The sequence below is a fragment of the Populus trichocarpa genome, chromosome 15 (assembly GCF_000002775.5).
Source record: "Populus trichocarpa isolate Nisqually-1 chromosome 15, P.trichocarpa_v4.1, whole genome shotgun sequence".
NCBI lineage: Eukaryota > Viridiplantae > Streptophyta > Magnoliopsida > Malpighiales > Salicaceae > Populus > Populus trichocarpa.
The window spans coordinates 1958356-1975983 of NC_037299.2; the positions used below are offsets into that span (position 1 = coordinate 1958356).

A 17628-nucleotide genomic window follows, 5' to 3' on the forward strand; every position below is an offset into this window, starting at 1 on the left:
GGCCTGATTTTCATACTCGGCAACTAGCATGTTCTCACCCAAGATGCCCCTGTTTCTTCTCTTTTTTTTTTCTTTATTATTATTATTATTATTATTATTATTATTAATGTGGGTGTCCAGACTAGCTTACATGCACCTCAACTAATCTCATGAACCCTGAAGTTAACGATCATGTAAGCCTCCAATGATCCTAAAATTTATAGGACTCGAACTGATGATCTCTAGAGGGGCAAACTCAGGTCTGACCAGTTGAACTTCACCCCTTAAAGTTAGCAGACTCAAACCTTTATTTCAGGAAAGAACACACCAAAGTAAGGATAAGGTGTGAGGTAGGCTAACTTGGGTCTTGGTTAATCTAAAAAAATAGTAAAATTAATATTATTTTAAAAATAAATAAAAAACCAACAGAATTTAACGAAGGTTTAATTGGGTTTTTGTATGGGTAATACCGAGTTAATTTTTTTATTTTTTTGAAATTAAACCTATTATAAGGTTTCTGGATCAAAATATGAGGTTAGGTTATAAAAAAATAGTTTTTTTTTGTAATGACTCAAAATTATTAACATTAATTATTAATTCATGATTAATATTAATAATTAACGATTAAAAAACTAAAATAAAATGGTATTTTAAAAGAGGGGGAAATGCCCAAATTAGAAGCAAAAATATAATGTGTTATTGTACTATTGATTCATAAAATATTTATTGGTTTTCAACTTTTCATGTACACAAATGAAGCTGTATTGATCATAGCATGTACAGCGGCTAGTTGAAAAGGTAGTTGAGCACTATTAGTTAATTGAGAAAAGTATTATTATAAAACCTGGACACAAATTCACTCGGGTTCCAGTCAATGCAGAATCTAGATTTGTCCAGGTATTTTTTTTTTTAAAGTAGATAATTAACTTGACATGATCCATTAAAACCAGAATTGACTCACGATGCTAAATAAAATCTAATTAAAAACTCAATTTTTATTAAAATAATATTATTTAAAATAAATATCTTTTAATTAACCGCTGACCTTCATAACCGGGTTTTATAACTTCTGAAAAAAACCAGGATGCAACTAGGAATAAAAGATTTATTCACATTACTATTTCTTTTTACATTGGTAAAATGCCTTATAAATGTTATATATAGAACTTTACTAAGCTTTTTAACCATGTAGTAAAAGCTTTATTAGTAGTTAAATTTATGCACAAAGAATTTTTCTAATCAAAGTGGAAGAGGACCTGGGGAGATTTCCCCCCCATCCTTTTAGATACTGCCTTCCTATCTTTACAAAGTAAAAGTACAGGGGCTGACTTGGCCAATTTTCTAAACTTGAGGAACCATGTCGCCGCTCATGAAAAAACTAGAAAGGATACCTCTCTTGAAGACGACCTGCACTTTTATGTTCAATGATTCGATCAAATTTTCCTCAAATATCTTTGTCATCCACTGGTTTCAATTGCATAGGAGAAAACCAACAACAGTCGATTCTCAGTGGCTTATATATATTCTGCAAAAATTGACAGCAAGCTTCGGCTCCTCAAGAGGGAAATGGTTAATGACACAAAAAATGGCAGCATGAACTTATTCAAAAAGATACAAAAAGAAGAAGAAGAAGAAGCATATGGAGCTCACATTTCAAAATTTAGAGCTATAGACAGGAGGATCTTCCAAGTTTGAAATACAAAATTGCACAATTCATTTCGAAACAGCTGCGTTTCCTCGCCAAGAAACACTCATTTTGGTTAGATTAAAATGTTTTTGACTGTTCAAGGAGCTACATGTGTGATAACCTGCAACACTGCCTCTATCAGATTTGTCTGCCTGAGGGATGAATTTCCATCTCAAACCACCACCGTTTATTTACTTCACAAACTTCGAGCAACCTTCTCATACAAATCACGAGGCCAATTCCGATTCATATTATTTGCAAGGAACTGTGTAATCTGCAAAAGGTACCAGAAAAATAATAATAATAACAATCACCAGGTAACAACAACATTCTGTGCCTATTCTCAAGAGAACCACCACATTTTCAACGACAGTTGCACTCTAAATTGACAAGATCAAAATCCAGCAATTCATTTTCACTATCAAATCATTATGCGCCTGATGGCCACTATATGTTTTGCAAATCAAAATGATTTATAACTAGAAAAGCCCAAAGAAAACAACGAAATACATATCAAATCATAGAACTGAGAATTGGATGCATTGGTACGCAATTGGCAGCATTACATCGGTGTCATTTCATCATTATTTCTGGCCCTCCATATAATCTGTAGGAAAACTATCAAAACCCATTCAAGCATTTTTCTAGATCATCATCATAATTTTTAAGGAATGGGCCTTTCTCAGTTTTCAAGTATAGAACATTTGAGGGTCTGAACTTTTTCTCACAATAGGGTGTCTCAACTATAATTTTTATCTATCGAGATTTTCATCATTTATAATGACATAATCGATAAAGGCATGCTAGGAATTTGAGGATGTATCTATTAAATGATGTCATGGTCACCAAAACCATACAAGAAAATGAGGACTTATGTCACCACTTAAGCCAAGAAATACTTCTGCAATCCAGATTTCAAGTTTACATGTCTTTTAAACTGGGTAAAACAAAACTCATATTTCATGTTCAGACTGATTAGTAAGCAAAAAAGACTTAAATTGCTTAAAAAATTAAGATTATGTGATACTATGATCCTACAAATTCTACTGCAATCCCACCAAGACTGTACCCACTCACACTCTTCTTAGCAATTCAAAAGATTTTATATGTCTAGACTTTAGGATCATATGACTATGATCCAGGTTGCAGTTTTTGACAACCTTTACTCACTATCCTTCAAACTACAAATTTTTAGTAAGCAATTTCAAAGAGATCACAAGCAAAATAGCATTTTCAAAGGAGCACCAATATCTATCAAAGAAAAAATAACGAGATCAGAGCATAAATTTTCCAAAATACCTTTGCTCTCATGGCACGAAGTGACCCATCAGAATCTGTCACATTATCCAAACATGTTAAAGCAACCTTCAAAAGGTATGGCACACAAGCCTGAACATGAAGGGATAAATTCTGAAGTGCATCAACAGTGACATCTGGCACTCGTGGATTAAATGGAAGAAAAGGAAGTTTGGCAAGCTCCCTTAAAGCATCAAGATAGTGACCCATTCTCGCCAACTTGTGAACAGATAATGTTGCCTCAAGCTGTCTTAATACTGTTTCTTGCTCTATGACATGACCTCTTTCTTGAAAACTGGGTACCATAACCGAATGATTGAGTTAAGGAAAACTATAGAGAAGATATAAAAAGAATAAATAACACTGATATTGAAAATTATAAAGGCCCTAGAGAAGGGATGTTAAAAACTCAGAGGAACTTGTTTTGCAAACTTCAGTAACCTTGTCAATTTGTTAGAATCCCAACAATTCAGGAATTCATTGATTTCAGAAAAAGTTCCAAACTTGAGTTGATGGCAATCTGCCATCAACTCAACAAATGAGAAGCCAGCACCATCAACAAAGTTCCACAATATGAAAACATCATGCAAGTAAATAATCTTCATGATGACATGAAATGAGTGCAAAAATATGGGTGAAAGACGTGTTAGCACTTTGAAGAATTCAGAAAATTGATACACATTTCAATACTATCTTAGTGCATGAAATGTTAACAAATGAAGTACTCAACATAGATTAGGTTATTTCATGTGTCATCACCAACAACTTGAATTTCATGAACAGCAGCTAAAGATTTCTCTTGTCAATTACAATTTAATCTCAAATTTAAAAATTTAACAGAGTAAGTTGCAGACAACATTCACAATATAAACCATGAAATTGAAGCTTCTGGTGCTTCCGAAAGTTGCTTTCAGTTCAACTATATAAATGTTAGAGAATAATATAAATTATATCTTGAGACCTCACCTAACAACTTAAGCTATTGGGTTGAGATGGTTCTTTAACATGGTATCAGAGCCTTAATGACCAAGTGGTCACGGGTTCGAATCTCATCACCCCCATTTATTTGATAAAAATCAAGCACAAGGTAATGTGGGCCTGTGCAAGTTTCAGGCCTAAAGGGCTTTCACTTGAGGGAATGTGTTAGAGAATAATATAAATCATATCTTGGAACCTCACCTAACAATTTAAGCTATTGGGTTGAGATGGTTCTTTGACAATAAATGCTTCAAGCACTTGTAATCTAGTAAAAAATATCAAAAGCAAACTACCATCCCAAACTTAACAATGCAAAAAAGAAAGCTAAGGAAAAAAGGAAGCCAAGGAAAACACAGGATCATAATTACCTTTCATTAGGATAATACTTAAATGTCTCCAGAATCTCATTGCCAGAATTAATGAGACCAGCAGTCCAGCTCTCACTATCCAATCTACCACGTGATAGTGCACAAATTGCTTCAGACAGGCACTTATTGATTGTATCTAAAGCCATAGAGAATGCCCCAACTCTCTTCTGAATTTCTATGGACTGGATTTTGGCAATCAGATCAGGGCAAATCAACAATGAGAAAATGTGAGGCGAAAAAGCAATATGGAGGTAAAAAAACCAGCTAGTCACTATATTGCTTTACCAAGAGGTAGATAAACATTCTAGAGAAATAGAGATATGCATAACTAGAGAAAAAATGTGAAGACTCCCTGAAGAACTCCAAAAAGGAATGATTTCCAAACCAAGAGAGTCAAAAGGCAAGGAGAGGAAAATTAACCTTTTCATCTAGTCCAGCTTCTTGACACTTGCGAGCAGCTTCAAGTAGAAATTGCTGTCTTTCTTTAGAATCAGTCAAAAATCGTGCCAATTCACCTTCTTCTCCGGCACCTCTTGGACCCAGTAAAAGATGAATACCACCATCCCTTAGCAATAGCTCAGTGAGGAGTTGCTTCAACATCATGCTTCTCTGCCTCTGCTGATCAATATTACCTCTCCCAGTCCATGATGCTTCTCCACCACCTACTGTAGCTGCAGCTTGGGCATAATATTCTAGTGCCATTGAGAGATTTCCATGACGTAAATATGCAGATCCATACTGCCTAATTATGCTAGCGACCTCTGCATAAGCATCCATTACCCCAAGTTTTTGCCCAGCTCCAGCACCTTCAGTAAGAACCCCATGGTCTGCTAGTGCAATTGATACATGGACTGCGTTGATATTGTATCCATCATCTGCAGCTTCCTTAGACAAATATAAGATAGCTGGTAGCATCTGGACGCTTAATAGTAACACATAAGGGTATACGAGAGGGTCTTTCCCATTTTTAGTATAATATGATGGCTCAAATTTATTCAAGTATGCCTGCAAATCCTCCAAACTGTATGGTACCAAGCTTTCATTCAGGACCTGAGATGAGGTCCCACCATGGTACTCTTGTACAGCTGATAATTTGAACCACAGGAAATCCTCTATAGTATTGAAAAGGGTTGGCAGATCTCTCAGCAGGTGGTCAATTTGCCTGCGAGAACCAGATACTATAGCATAGAGCAACAACTTTTTCTTGTCATATGCAGCTCGACCCACCCGATCACCCATTCTTAACATTTTTTCACATTCTTCTGAAGCAGCAGCTGCAATATCCGCAGGCACCATACCTCCAGAGTTAATCCACTCCATGAGCTGTGAAAGGGAAAGCTAATGATGGAGGCTGCTTATAAAGTATATAATTTTTTATCTTAAGCAGAGAAAAAACAGTACCATAGGAGCAAATCGGTGTGAAGCACGGGAAGACAGGGCAACAGTTCTTGCTTCCTCATAATACCCAGTTCTCAAGCAAATATAGATCTGTTGAAAACAGAAAAATATGATTTAGTATAGAAACACAGATTTTTTAGATAAAAGATTATGAAAAACAATTGTTCGGTACTCTGCTAGAAACACAACTGGTTTGTCGTTACAGCAGAAAATAAATTTAGTATCCTGCTACTTTGGTTTGTCAAAATAGCTTCAAAAGGAATTTAACATTCTGCTGAATGACTTGACCCAAATTAATGAATATAACTAAATGATACAGACGCATGCATGCACTTTATATTAATTATTTTTCTTGCTTCTGAAATTATCCTAACTACCACTGCTAGGGTTGTTGTTGTTTTCAGTTAGATAAATTATAGCAACAACCCCCATAAATTTTAGCCACGGGAGGTCTCTCTAAAACAAGATAGTATAGATATTAGTGGTGTGCAATTTCAAATAAAATGGGCGTGGTCACGTAATTAAGAGAGCAAAACACAAAGGTTACTATCTTACAGATGAATCGTGGTTCCTACTTTATTGACCCTTTAAACAATGCCCTCTGGCTTTCACGTAATAAGCATTTAGGAGACCAAAAACTATTAAAAGCATTCCCAAGCAAAATTCACGTGTAACAAGGCCCTAAAATAAGAATTTATCAATGACCTGCTGCCAAGTGGTATCAACTGGAGGCTGCCTATGAGTATCACCTGCATCAAAATCCAGAACTCCATAATCCCTTAACCGAATCTGCACGGAAAGATAAGAAGAACAAGAAAAATATGATTTCATGTAAAAGAAAAATGTCAATGAACAAGTCCAGGCAAGCAAGAAGTTGAATAGCAATATTAACAAACCCGAAGAAATGCATGAACTCTTTGTAGATTCCCAACAGCTCCACCAAGAGCAGCCTGACATGAGAACAGAAAAATGATGAATAGTAATCAACACTACCAAGCAACAATTTGTTAGAAGCAAAGAACAAAGGTAGTACCAGTGAACAAAAAGACTATTAGTACACATATATTAGCATTTATGTCATTCTGAAAAATAATATGTTATCCACAAAATAAGAAGATACTGAAAGAATTACTACCTTTGCTGGATGATTTTGTATTGTATCCATGATGTATTTTTCATGGCCCCATTCAAGATGGCGCCTTGCACCAATAACTAATGACATTTTTCTTGAAACAATCGGTTGCATGGTTGTATTTTCACCCACCAATGTCTGTCAAAGTATACATATATATATTTAGATGGAAAATAATACTTTTAAATGCTTACTGTATTTATCAATATAAAAAATTGTTCATTAGACTGGACTTAAAAAACTCTATAATGGTCCCTCTAGAATCTATTTCAGGAAAATAAGGAAATAAATAAAAAGTATACCTGAACAAGGTGCCATATCTTTTGCATGTTAACAGATTTTCCACCAGATACTTCAACACCTAAGCTTTCATAAGCACCTTTGAAAGCTGTTGCAGGCTACAGGAATAGCAAACAGGAAATAAAATATACATATATCAATAATATCAAGTTAAGAGAACCTAAACACAAGAGAAGATGACACAAAAGTATAGTGTCCTTTGAAGATCTTATTTCCTAGCAATGTAGGTTACATATGACAGCTTGAAGAAACATATTATCAGGGCATATAGGCATGGCTAACATCCCATTAGATTTGAGGTCATCCTATAATTTTCAAATTCTTCAGGAAAATAAGCAATCATGCCAAGTCCTGATGAAAATTTCACCCTCGAAGAACTTGGAAGCCAGAAAGGTGGGTGCTTGTGCGCTTTGTTTAAACTAGGCATTTGTAAGCGACTACCTGTCCTTGGCTACCTGGCTATGAAATGCCTCATAACGATGCATACTAAAAGAAGTTAGTACATGGCTGTAACTCTTACTTAAAAAGGACTGAGGAGAAATGTCTAATCTTTTGTGGTCTATGCATGTTGCAAAATGCCATACCCCTCAGATGTGAGACGCATCCCCTCTCAGGCATAATGCCTCAGCATCTTAGTGACTGAATCTCAAGTCTCAGCCACTTCCTTGGAAATATAGCCCTTACCCCTATCCTTTCAGATTATGTGATGCTTCCTAGCATGATTCTAGTATATTGATATTTAGAACAAAAGCAAACTTAACAATTGTGTATTTGAGGTAATACTGGCCCAATCATACATCAAAAGTGTGCATTGCACAAATCTAATTCAACAAAAAATGCATCTCTAGTTCTCGATGCTAGTCTATCTATTTATGGTATTTAAAAAAACAATTCTATAATATAGTTGTTCAATAAGCTCCCAATAAGCATCAAGGCAAGGCAATCTACCCCATTGAATCCCTAGATTTGGACTACCAAATATAATATATAATGATTGTCACCCATGGTCCAAGGATATAGTTTAGAGATTTCTGAAGAATATTTTGATGTGATGATTAAAAAAAGAGAGAAAACAAAAAGGACAGTTCTAGTTCAATATGCTGCACCTTGACTCTTAAATGCACGATGCTGTTGTCGATGCCTTTCAACCAGTGATTATCAAAACACTATATATAAACCTTGATTATTTGCTGTTAGTCCCAGGTCTTCCTTTTGCCAAATCCATGAGACGCGAGCAGTGACTATTATTGAAAAGGAATACTCTATCTATTCTCTAGTAGATATATTCTCCACTCTGACACTTATGGTACATTTCAAAGATAAAGTTGCTATCAAATCTTTTGATTTTCTAGTTTTCCCTAGTCTGTAGCTACTCAAGAAATAGATTTCTTTCAACAAGATGTGGAAACAAGTTTTAATAGAGAAAATGTGCAACCAAAACCAGCCTTACCTTGAATTGTGAGCCATGCTCTCGCGCATGGTTCAAATTCTTCACAACCTCAGCACACGCCGAAGCTTTTTTCTCCAGAATGGGTTTGTTAGCTAAAGGTACAATTTCCATGCCAGATGGACCAGAAGAAGCATGAGGGCTGGAAGCCAGAGAAGCTAGTTGACCAGAACGAGTACCTCCAGTACTTGAATCGACTATGTTAGTCCTGGGCAATGATGAAATTCGGCTCAAGCTCTGAAGAAAGTCACATCTTTCCTTTTGCCAATCCTCCTGCAATATATCAACTTTGACTCATCAACTAAAGTAAAAACACAGTGAGCATAGAAACCTCTAAGAAAACTTCAATGCCTCTTTTGGTTCTTAAATCCAAAACTGCATGCCTTTAAATGACCAAACTAGCTCTGAAATTTCATTTATATACTAATTTCCCACCCTCCACCATCTGACTGTGCCAAGCCTTAGCCACAAGGCAGGCATAATAATCAAAGCAGATTTCACAGAGAGACAAAATCAAGGGAACGGAACATCATTAAACAGCATAAATTTAGAGGTGACTAGTTAATCTTCTTAATCAGTTGCAGATGTGTGAGTTTTTGAATAACATCATTTTCACAGAAGTCTAAACAGAATAAACAACCATTCACTAAAACATAACTCAGAAGCACTCATATAGGACATCACAACCACTAAAATCCCTGCCTTTGTCCTATATCAAAGGTAGATCATCATACCACAATTTACCCCTTCATGTTTTATATTACAGTGGCAGTGATTTTTAAGTTTTTACAATTCTAGAAGCAACCAAGTTAGTTATGACATTTTTTAACTTCTTAAAACGTAATTGCTTGAAAGTGACATACTAATTTTTTTTTTTTTTTGCAACTGACAAGGTTAAGAGCGAAGTATATATTACTAAGTTTGATTTCCATAATGATCCATGTCACTCCTTAAAGTTCAAAAAGTTGCACAGTTACCGCTAAAGTTGTCACTTTGCTTTACTGCGGTCCTATCCATTCAAACATATAGTAAAAAGGATGGAAATTTAGAGGGTAATTATGCCAAGCAAGCATTAAATTTATTTTACGTTGAATTCCATATTCATTCTGGGTGGATTAGTCTACATTGCAGCAAGGCTATTGTATGTGTGTAATATTGCAGCTTTAAAAAACTTTATAAGTAAACCATTACGAAAAGAATAGGGACTAAAAGTCACTTAACATATAAAAATGGTTAGTAAGAAGCCATAAGCTGTGATTGATTTAGCAGCATATATACGCTGGCAATAAATAAATTATACCAACAGTTCAAATACATGCTGTATGGCACTAACCTCCAAAACTCTCATCATGTAATCATTAAAACTTCTTACGTTATCCTTCTGAGCTTCCTGGATTGCTGATACCATTGCCATTTCATGAAACTATGGACAAAAATTGCATGGTGTAACCATAAACCAGTAACAGCCACTTTTTAGGAAGCAAAAGCATCCATCTAAATAGCAGGAGGTAACTACTTGAGACAAAGCAGAGTTGCACAACCAAATGAGGATATATTGTGTAAGATATTAAAGCATTTATCAGCCAATCGCATGTACCACGATCATCCATATATGTAATTGAAAACAACAAAACTCATAAAACAAGAGAGAATTACCACCATTATTGAAAGTTCCAGTTCAGTAGTTCCAAACAAATAGATGGTAATAACAAAACTATGCTATTATATATAGACACATTAGCACCAGCTTAAAGATTAGAACAGCTTCCTGGGATACTATTTTGCTTTTCCCTAACTTGAACATAAAAGGAAGAATGTTTTTAGGACAATTCATGAAGCTTTAAGAAAAATATTTTAGGACAATTGATGGAGTTTTTCTTCCTAAATCTTTTCCCTTCCTAACAGACATGAAGCTTAAACAACATGTTGTTTGTTCCATTAGATTGGTTTGATATTTGCAAGAAATTTTGGCCACTTCTGTTAGGCATTTAAAGAGCATGTTCCAAACATAACTTTCGATTGACCTTCAGCCACTTCTACATAAGAATTTTGGGAAGTTTTCATGCATGTAAAACCATAGTGAAAGAAAATGATATCATCATGCATTGATGAAACAAAAAAGAAGATTGTCAATTTGATGGCTATTTTCGAAAGTCATCTATTTAAGCAGTCTCAGAATTTAATCATTTCTGGGGAAAGAAAAACCATTCTTCTTTTCAGAAAAATGAACACGGTTAGAAAAAACATTGTTTATAACAAAAACTAAAATTCAATTTCAAGGTCTTTGTAACTTCAATACTAGTACATGAGCACTTCCATCAACCAGCAAACAGTATGATTATGTGTTTATGTTTCAAGGTCTTTGTAATTTCAATACTAGTACATGAGCACTTCCATCAACCAGCAAACAGTATGATTTTGTGTTTATGTTTTAGTTATTTGGTACAACTAATAGCTAAATTTAACAGAGCATGTCAACTACACATTTGAGCAGTCAACAGAATAGCAGCGTGAAATATTCTCAAGCCAACAAAAACCTATCATAGAGTTAAGGAACTAAAGAAACAAGAAAATAATCACAGCTATTATCATAGATCTGTTGCTCAGATCATAAAAAAGCAGCAAAAATTACCTGTTGAAGATACTCTTCAACACTTGTAGCCTCGGCAGGAAACACATCCTCAAATGTTGTCTAAGAATAGAAAAGGCAGGTGTAACAAATAATGAAATTCCAATTGTGAACCATGAATATTACATTGAAGCAAAAGAAACAGGAACTTCAAAAGAACAAAACACGTCACTACCCCAAACATAAAATCAAAATGGTAGCCTAAAGCAAGTTCAGCATGGTCACAAAAACAAGGCAGTATTAACAAACTAGTAATCAAATTTTAATTTCATTCAACACATCATAAAAATTGTTTTTCAACAAACCTTTGGAGTCTATAGTCATTCATCAACTGTTTGATAAAGTAAATTTGCACGACTGTGTCCACCAAGGCAAGCTTATACTCATTAATTAAAACATAAGCTAAATTTCACCTTCAATTCAAAAGACTTTAGATCTCGTGCAAGATGCTCGGCATTTATTCCTTCACGTGCAAGAAGCCTGTGAATGCATAAAACAACACAAATAAACCCCGCCCGTTCAAGATTCTTCTTACTCCCAAGATTCCAATCAATGCTACCCTTAATAGACATGACATCATAGAAAACAGTATTTAAACAGTAATAGAGAGAAATTCAGAAAGTGATTGAAAAAACCAACCTTGTAGCGGCAATAGATTGCGAAGGAGCCTCGGGTCTTATGGCTTTAGCCTTGAGTTTCTTCGATAATGCTTCTAATTGATCTAAGTTCCTCTAAAACATACAGAAAAACATTATAAACTCACTAAATTAGTACAAAACAACAAAATGCACTAATTCTAATGGTCAAAAAATTAATTGAGTAATAATAACAATAATAATAGATAAAAAAAAAACAGTACGTAAATGAAATTGAAAGCAAAAGCAAGCAATTTCTTTTAACAATAAAGTATAATTTCTATAAAATCGGTTACTAAAAAGAAAGAAAAAAAGTTCACAATGTTAAATAAATCAAGCTTTCAATTAATTTATTTTTGTTAACAAAGAGAAAAGAACCGATGGATTAACAATGACTAAAAGTATATATCCTCGGCTTTTGAAAATTGCCATCGCGTTTTCTCGAGAAACAAACAGAAAAGAAAAAAGGAGAGTGCGAGAGAGAAAAAAAAAACAAACAAAAAAACCTGAAGAGGAGGGAATTGAGGGGAAGGAGCAGCTTGTTCGAGAAGTTTGGTGGAGGAGTGGAGTAGATCGGTCCAGTTACTCATGTCCTGTTCGCTTGCCATTTCTACTCGTTCTCTCTCCAATGGCGTTTCTCTTCTTCTTAGTTTTTCTTTTTTCCAGAGATATGAGAGGGAAAAGGGTTTTAGCTTAGCTTGTTTTAAATTTAAATAATTAAATTAAAAGCACTAATTTTTCAAAAACTACGGCTTTTCTCTCAAGCTAAAAAGCCTACAATAGTATCGAGTTAGTACACAGTGCAAATAATATTTTTAAAAAATTTAAATTTTTTTTATTAAAATTTAATATAATTTATACGTTTTAATGTATTTATATTAAAAATAATTTTTTAAAAATAAAAAAATATTATTAATATATATTTTAATACAAAATATTATTTAAAAAATAACCATTATCACTGTAAACCACCTGTTAATCAAGAAGACTCGAGAGGGTAAAAAAGAAGGAAGTTGAATTCGGTTCGGGTAAGTGGTCTGGGCTAGGTATAATGTGAGCATGGCCCACTAACAAGATGAGGCCCAGTTAGGAGTGTAGGATTCCAAAATTTATGATTTTGTTTTTATCGCTACGTCTTGTAAAATTCTAAACCTACATAGTACATAGAGTTAAGAATATGCTTTCTGCGGAATTAGGATCCTTTCTTATGGAATTTTTAAAAGTATTTTTTATTTAAAATATATTGAAATAATAAAAAAACAAAAAAAAATAATTTTAAAAAAAATTCTAGTTAAAAAACGTAGTCAAACACCCTTTTTAAACACTAACTTAATTGCCTAAGGATAAAAAGTTTAAACTTTTAGCATGGTACTATTAAAATGACCCGAACCTATTATGTTATAGTAGAATACTTTTTAAAGATTTAATTTAATTTAATTATATTAAAATTAAAGTAGATATTTATAATAAAATAAATCACTTAAATTTTAAGGAAAAAATATATTTTATTAGTCAAAATTATCTTCTTTCATTCATGTATTTTTTTTTTACAATAACATATCCTTTTTATTATCCTTTTTATTAATAGCACGATTTATTCAATAAAAATTAATAATAATTAAAAAAATGATAAAAACTAATAAAAATTTTAGGATTTTAATGGACAATTGGATAAAAAGTGTAGATATGATATGCTAGTGAGAGATTGTAGGAGTGACTTTCTAATTAATTAATTTTATTAAAAACTATTATTTATCATATCTGTTTTTAGTTTAATTTTATTCTCACTACTAGATAATGTTGACGAGAAAAAACTTTTTTATCATATTTCTTTATTGAAAAAAAACACCTTGCATCACTTATTTTTTTCAATTACAATTTTTTCATTCTTATATTTTGGATTATATTGAGATATTCTATCGACATTGAGGATAAAATTAAAATTTTCATATAGGGGAACAAAATTTTAGATGAAATTGAAAAACCACATAAACACATGTGAGGGTAAATTAAAATTTAATTTAAGATTGTGAAATTTAGATGTTTAAATCAATAAAAAATTGATCAAAAATCTTAGAAGGTTAAAACTTAAACTTCAAAGGTATAATTCAACTAGTCAGATTCTAAGTTTGTTCTCTAGAAATCACTGGTTCGAGTCTCATAAATCTCAAGGCCATTGAAAGTTTACATGGTCATTAACTTGAGGACCCGTGGATTAATCGAGGTTCATATAAACTGGCTCAGACACCCATATTAACAAAAAAAAAAAAAAAAAAAAGTTAAAACTTAAATTAACCAGTTGACATTATCTAAGTCAAACAAAATATTGTCCTTTGTCCTATCTGGGTGACATTGTTGAATAACTGCACGTAGCATGAGATGACGGGTGACCAGTAGCAGTGGTGAAGGAGCTATATTGATTGAATTCTCTCTTCATGGCCTTGTAAACTTGATCTAAGCCTTCTTCTATCAATTCCAAGACAGTTTGTGGCATTGGTGGTGTGTTTATCTCCATTGATCCTTCTAGCATTTTCACCACTTCTCCCATTGAAGGTCTCGAGTAGACCTCATCTTGAATGCACCAAAAAGCAACTTTCACTGCTCTCATTAGCTCTTCTTCTTTTACTGATCCTTCTAGTCTGCGATCTGCTGCTTTCAGTGGTGTATCATTCATCATCGCCTACAAAAAAGCATCGATATCATGATCAGATTAAATGAGAATTATTGCCATGAAAACACCCTTTGTAGCTGATAAGGTTGAGCAAGAAAACTTCTGATACCTTGAAAGCCCACCCAGGGTAAAAGAAGTCCTCTGCATCAAAAGACATGTCAAGGTTTCTTCTGCCACCAACAATCTCCAAAAGAAGCATTCCATAACTATAAACATCAGCCTTCACAGTAATAGGCCTGTTGCTAACCCATTCTGGAGCCAAATAGCCTCTAGTTCCTCGAACCATGGTCACAACATGCGAATGCTCCCTTCCCATTAACTTAGCTAGTCCAAAATCTGATACTTTAGGACAGAAATTCTCATCTAACAAAATATTCTCCGGCTTGATATCGCAGTGAATTATCCGGTCTCTGCATTGCTCGTGAAAGTACGCAATCCCTTTTGCAGTAGTAATGGCTATATCGAAGCGAGTTGACCAATCCAGTAGTCTATCCCGGCTACTATATGAAGGAAAGATCCATTTATCTAATGATCCATTTTTCAGGAACTCATAAACTAGGAGACTGCCAAAGGAAATGAACAAATGTTCAAGAAAAAATAAACTATTTGTTAGACTCGTAGTCTTTTGTATCTAAAAATGTAGGATGAATCAACGACATTTGAGGTTTTCAACACTTTTAAGTTCTTTCTGGGAAACATTTCTTACCGTTGCAATCCCTCCGAGCAGTACCCGCATAGACGAACCAGGTTCATGTGATGCATAGAGCCTATGGTATTTACTTCAGTTATAAATTCTTTCTCCCCATGAGGTAAAACCTTGTCTAGCTTCTTTACAGCAACCAAAGTTCCATCTCCAAGGCTTCCTTTGTATACACTTCCAAATCCTCCTGTAATACGACAATAGCATGCATAAATCATAACTAAAACTCGATAGACTCAAATTTTCCCTGTTTCAGTTCCTCTGTTTCTGTATTTATGTGATAATTATTACCTGTTCCAAGTAGCTGTGAAAAATTGCAGGTACGAATCTGCAAGTCGCGGTAAGTAAAATGTATTGGAGCACCAGGAAGAATAGGAGAGCTCTCCATAGCTCTTTCCAAGTATCTCTTTTTATGAACATTGAAATATAGTAATAGGCATAGTAGGCCAACAAGAATTGCCATACTGAGAACTATAGGTATAACCACAACCTTCTTTCTTGTATTATCATCATCTGTCCCCCTTTTATTGCCTCCTGAAGACATCGATTCGTTGCCTCTAACCTTCACAAACAAGGTGGATCCAGTGTCCTCATATCCACCAAAGTCTAAGCTCCTCAGTATCCAACAATAAGGCTTCTCATCATCAAGTCCATAAACAGAAGCTACACACTCACAATCTGATAGACAAGCATCACCACACTTTGACACTGTAGGAATATCACTGTAATTTGCTACCACCGAAAAATCGGAGAAAAAATAACTTGTTTGCTGCACAGCTGCAATCCTGAACTCAGATGTTTGATTTGTATTTCGTGAATCACAACTTCCAATCGATGATGAGTTCTCCACGCAGAAGTTGTCACCCCCAACTTTGGAAGTACCAGGCAAGCATGTACAAGAAGCATTAGTCTTGCTTCTATCCAAATTACATACTCCATTACCACAAATTCCAGCAATGTCACAAGGATTTGACACTGCAGCCCACTCTGGAACCCACTCCCGTGAACCATTAACATTGTTATCCCATCGATACAGTCTCAAATTCCCATTAGTCTCAAGTATCAGTCTTCGAAGAACTGTTGACCGAGTACTTGATTGATTTGTAGCTGAACCTAATCCATTATAGTCACCATCATTCTTATACACATAAACTGCCCCATTTGATGATTCACCATACACAATTCCAAAGCTTCCTGCATCATCCAAAACCGCGACAACATCCCCAGTAACATTTGAAATATCCGGTCCAGGCCAGTAGGAAAAGTTGGCATAAGCTTCAGGTGAAGCATCATAGGTTTCAGGCAAGTTGTACGTTAAAGCAAGGCTTAATGAAGTAGGCTGTTGTAACATTTTGAGTGAGTAATAGCCACCCTGTGAAGGTGATTTTGGTGATGTTAGTTCAAGGGATACTGTTAAAGGCTGGTTTGGAAGTAAAGTATCGGAAGGATGTTCAAAACTTTGCCATGCTGAGTGGTTAGTGTCAGTGTGGAGGATGAAGTTGCCAGTTTCTTCCATGCTTGCTGATGTAATGCCTGCGCCGGAGGTGTTTGACATCCAAACTGTTCTTTCTCCGTCGATTAGAACTAGGTTGCCGGTGGTGTCCAGCTCCAGGAATGCGTTTTTGTTGACCAGGGAGTTTCTATATATCAGATCATCACTGAGAAAATTAAGAAAGTGTCACCTGCGAAAGCTTCTGTAAAGACTACAGAAGGATAGATGGCTTTGATTTTGTTTTTTCTTTCCTTTTTTAAAATGACATCATTTCATTTCATAAAAAAAAATGAAAAATATAATGATATGGACAGAACCCATTTGAGAATTTCTGATATGTGGAGGATCCAATTGAAGATAAACTAGTTCAGGGACTAAATTAAAAATGATATATAGATCAGGGACTCATAAGCAAGCGTACCTATTAGCTGACCAAACTATGGTTCGATCACCAGGAAGATCTGCGAACCAAATGGCCACTTGAAATTGGTCACGAGCATTAGCCGCTGGAGTTAAACCAAAAGCAAACGTACCATTATCTGAAACCCATGCTTCATTTTGATCACGAGCCATCAATCTTGAACCCAAACCAATGTGGCTAGCCGTAGCCCTAACCCAAAGCCAAACTAAAACCAAGAGAAAAAAGACCAAACAATTAGCCATGATCACAAACTCAGCACCACGCAGGCTACTAGTGGACTAGGAGTGTTAATGTCAAGAACTTGAAAGAGCTAAAACTACAAAATAGAGCATTGGCCATGCATTATTTATGAGAGGGAAAGAACAGATTGAAAGATGCGTGTAAGAGTTATATGGAGAGAAGAAAAATAGGAAGATCATAACACGTATACTGTGGTTGGTGAACTACACTTTGAAATTTTATTTTTTTTGGATCAGATGGTCGGCTAGAGCTATA

The 17628-nt window shown here is 34.8% G+C and overlaps 2 protein-coding genes across 6 annotated transcripts; both read right to left on the reverse strand.

The window, feature by feature from the left end:
* Positions 1-1453: 1453 nt before the first annotated feature.
* Positions 1454-12569, reverse strand: LOC7457766 (nuclear pore complex protein NUP93A). 3 transcript variants are annotated; one of them, XR_008057391.1, is made up of 16 exons: positions 12356-12560; positions 11854-11945; positions 11628-11694; positions 11218-11277; positions 9919-10008; positions 8589-8858; positions 7141-7236; positions 6842-6976; positions 6603-6656; positions 6412-6495; positions 5710-5796; positions 4729-5631; positions 4309-4490; positions 2966-3257; positions 1630-1940; positions 1454-1504 (listed from the first exon to the last, which is right to left on the reverse strand). XR_008057391.1 is itself a non-coding variant. In XM_002321590.4 (15 exons), the coding sequence occupies exons 1-15, from the start codon at positions 12455-12457 to the stop codon at positions 1863-1865; spliced, it is 2592 nt and encodes an 863-aa protein (XP_002321626.4). In that variant the 5' UTR covers positions 12458-12560; the 3' UTR covers positions 1601-1862. The 3 variants fall into 3 exon arrangements, 2 of the variants coding, with proteins under 2 accessions (XP_002321626.4, XP_024441812.2); XM_002321590.4 differs by lacking the exon at positions 1454-1504 and having other exon boundaries at positions 1601-1940; XM_024586044.2 differs by lacking the exons at positions 1454-1504; positions 1630-1940 and having other exon boundaries at positions 3146-3293; positions 12356-12569.
* Positions 12570-13930: 1361 nt separating this feature from the next.
* Positions 13931-17518, reverse strand: LOC18105645 (G-type lectin S-receptor-like serine/threonine-protein kinase At5g24080). 3 transcript variants are annotated; one of them, XM_024586257.2, is made up of 5 exons: positions 17134-17518; positions 15512-16860; positions 15227-15407; positions 14630-15083; positions 13931-14529 (listed from the first exon to the last, which is right to left on the reverse strand). In XM_024586257.2, exons 1-5 carry the CDS (start codon positions 17373-17375, stop codon positions 14188-14190), a joined length of 2568 nt encoding a protein of 855 aa, XP_024442025.2. In that variant the 5' UTR covers positions 17376-17518; the 3' UTR covers positions 13931-14187. The 3 variants fall into 3 exon arrangements, with proteins under 3 accessions (XP_024442025.2, XP_006374297.3, XP_024442026.2); XM_006374235.3 differs by having other exon boundaries at positions 15512-16878; positions 17134-17516; XM_024586258.2 differs by having other exon boundaries at positions 15512-16923; positions 17134-17281.
* Positions 17519-17628: the final 110 nt, after the last annotated feature.

What these genes read in the sequence shown, in the direction of transcription:
- LOC7457766 (XM_002321590.4), bottom strand. Translation starts at nt 12,457, where the DNA reads ATGGCAAGCGAACAGGACATGAGTAACTGGACCGATCTACTCCACTCC. An exon ending in CTCAATTCCCTCCTCTTCAG is followed by an intron (nt 11,946 to 12,355) that starts GTTTTTTTGTTT and finishes TGTATGTTTTAG; the next exon opens with AGGAACTTAGATCAATTAGA. An exon ending in ACATGATGAGAGTTTTGGAG is followed by an intron (nt 8,859 to 9,918) that starts GTTAGTGCCATA and finishes GATATATTGCAG; the next exon opens with GAGGATTGGCAAAAGGAAAG.
- LOC18105645 (XM_006374235.3), bottom strand. Translation starts at nt 17,375, where the DNA reads ATGGCTAATTGTTTGGTCTTTTTTCTCTTGGTTTTAGTTTGGCTTTGG. An exon ending in ATAGTTTGGTCAGCTAATAG is followed by an intron (nt 16,879 to 17,133) that starts GTACGCTTGCTT and finishes TAATTTTCTCAG; the next exon opens with TGATGATCTGATATATAGAA. An exon ending in TTCACAGCTACTTGGAACAG is followed by an intron (nt 15,408 to 15,511) that starts GTAATAATTATC and finishes GTCGTATTACAG; the next exon opens with GAGGATTTGGAAGTGTATAC.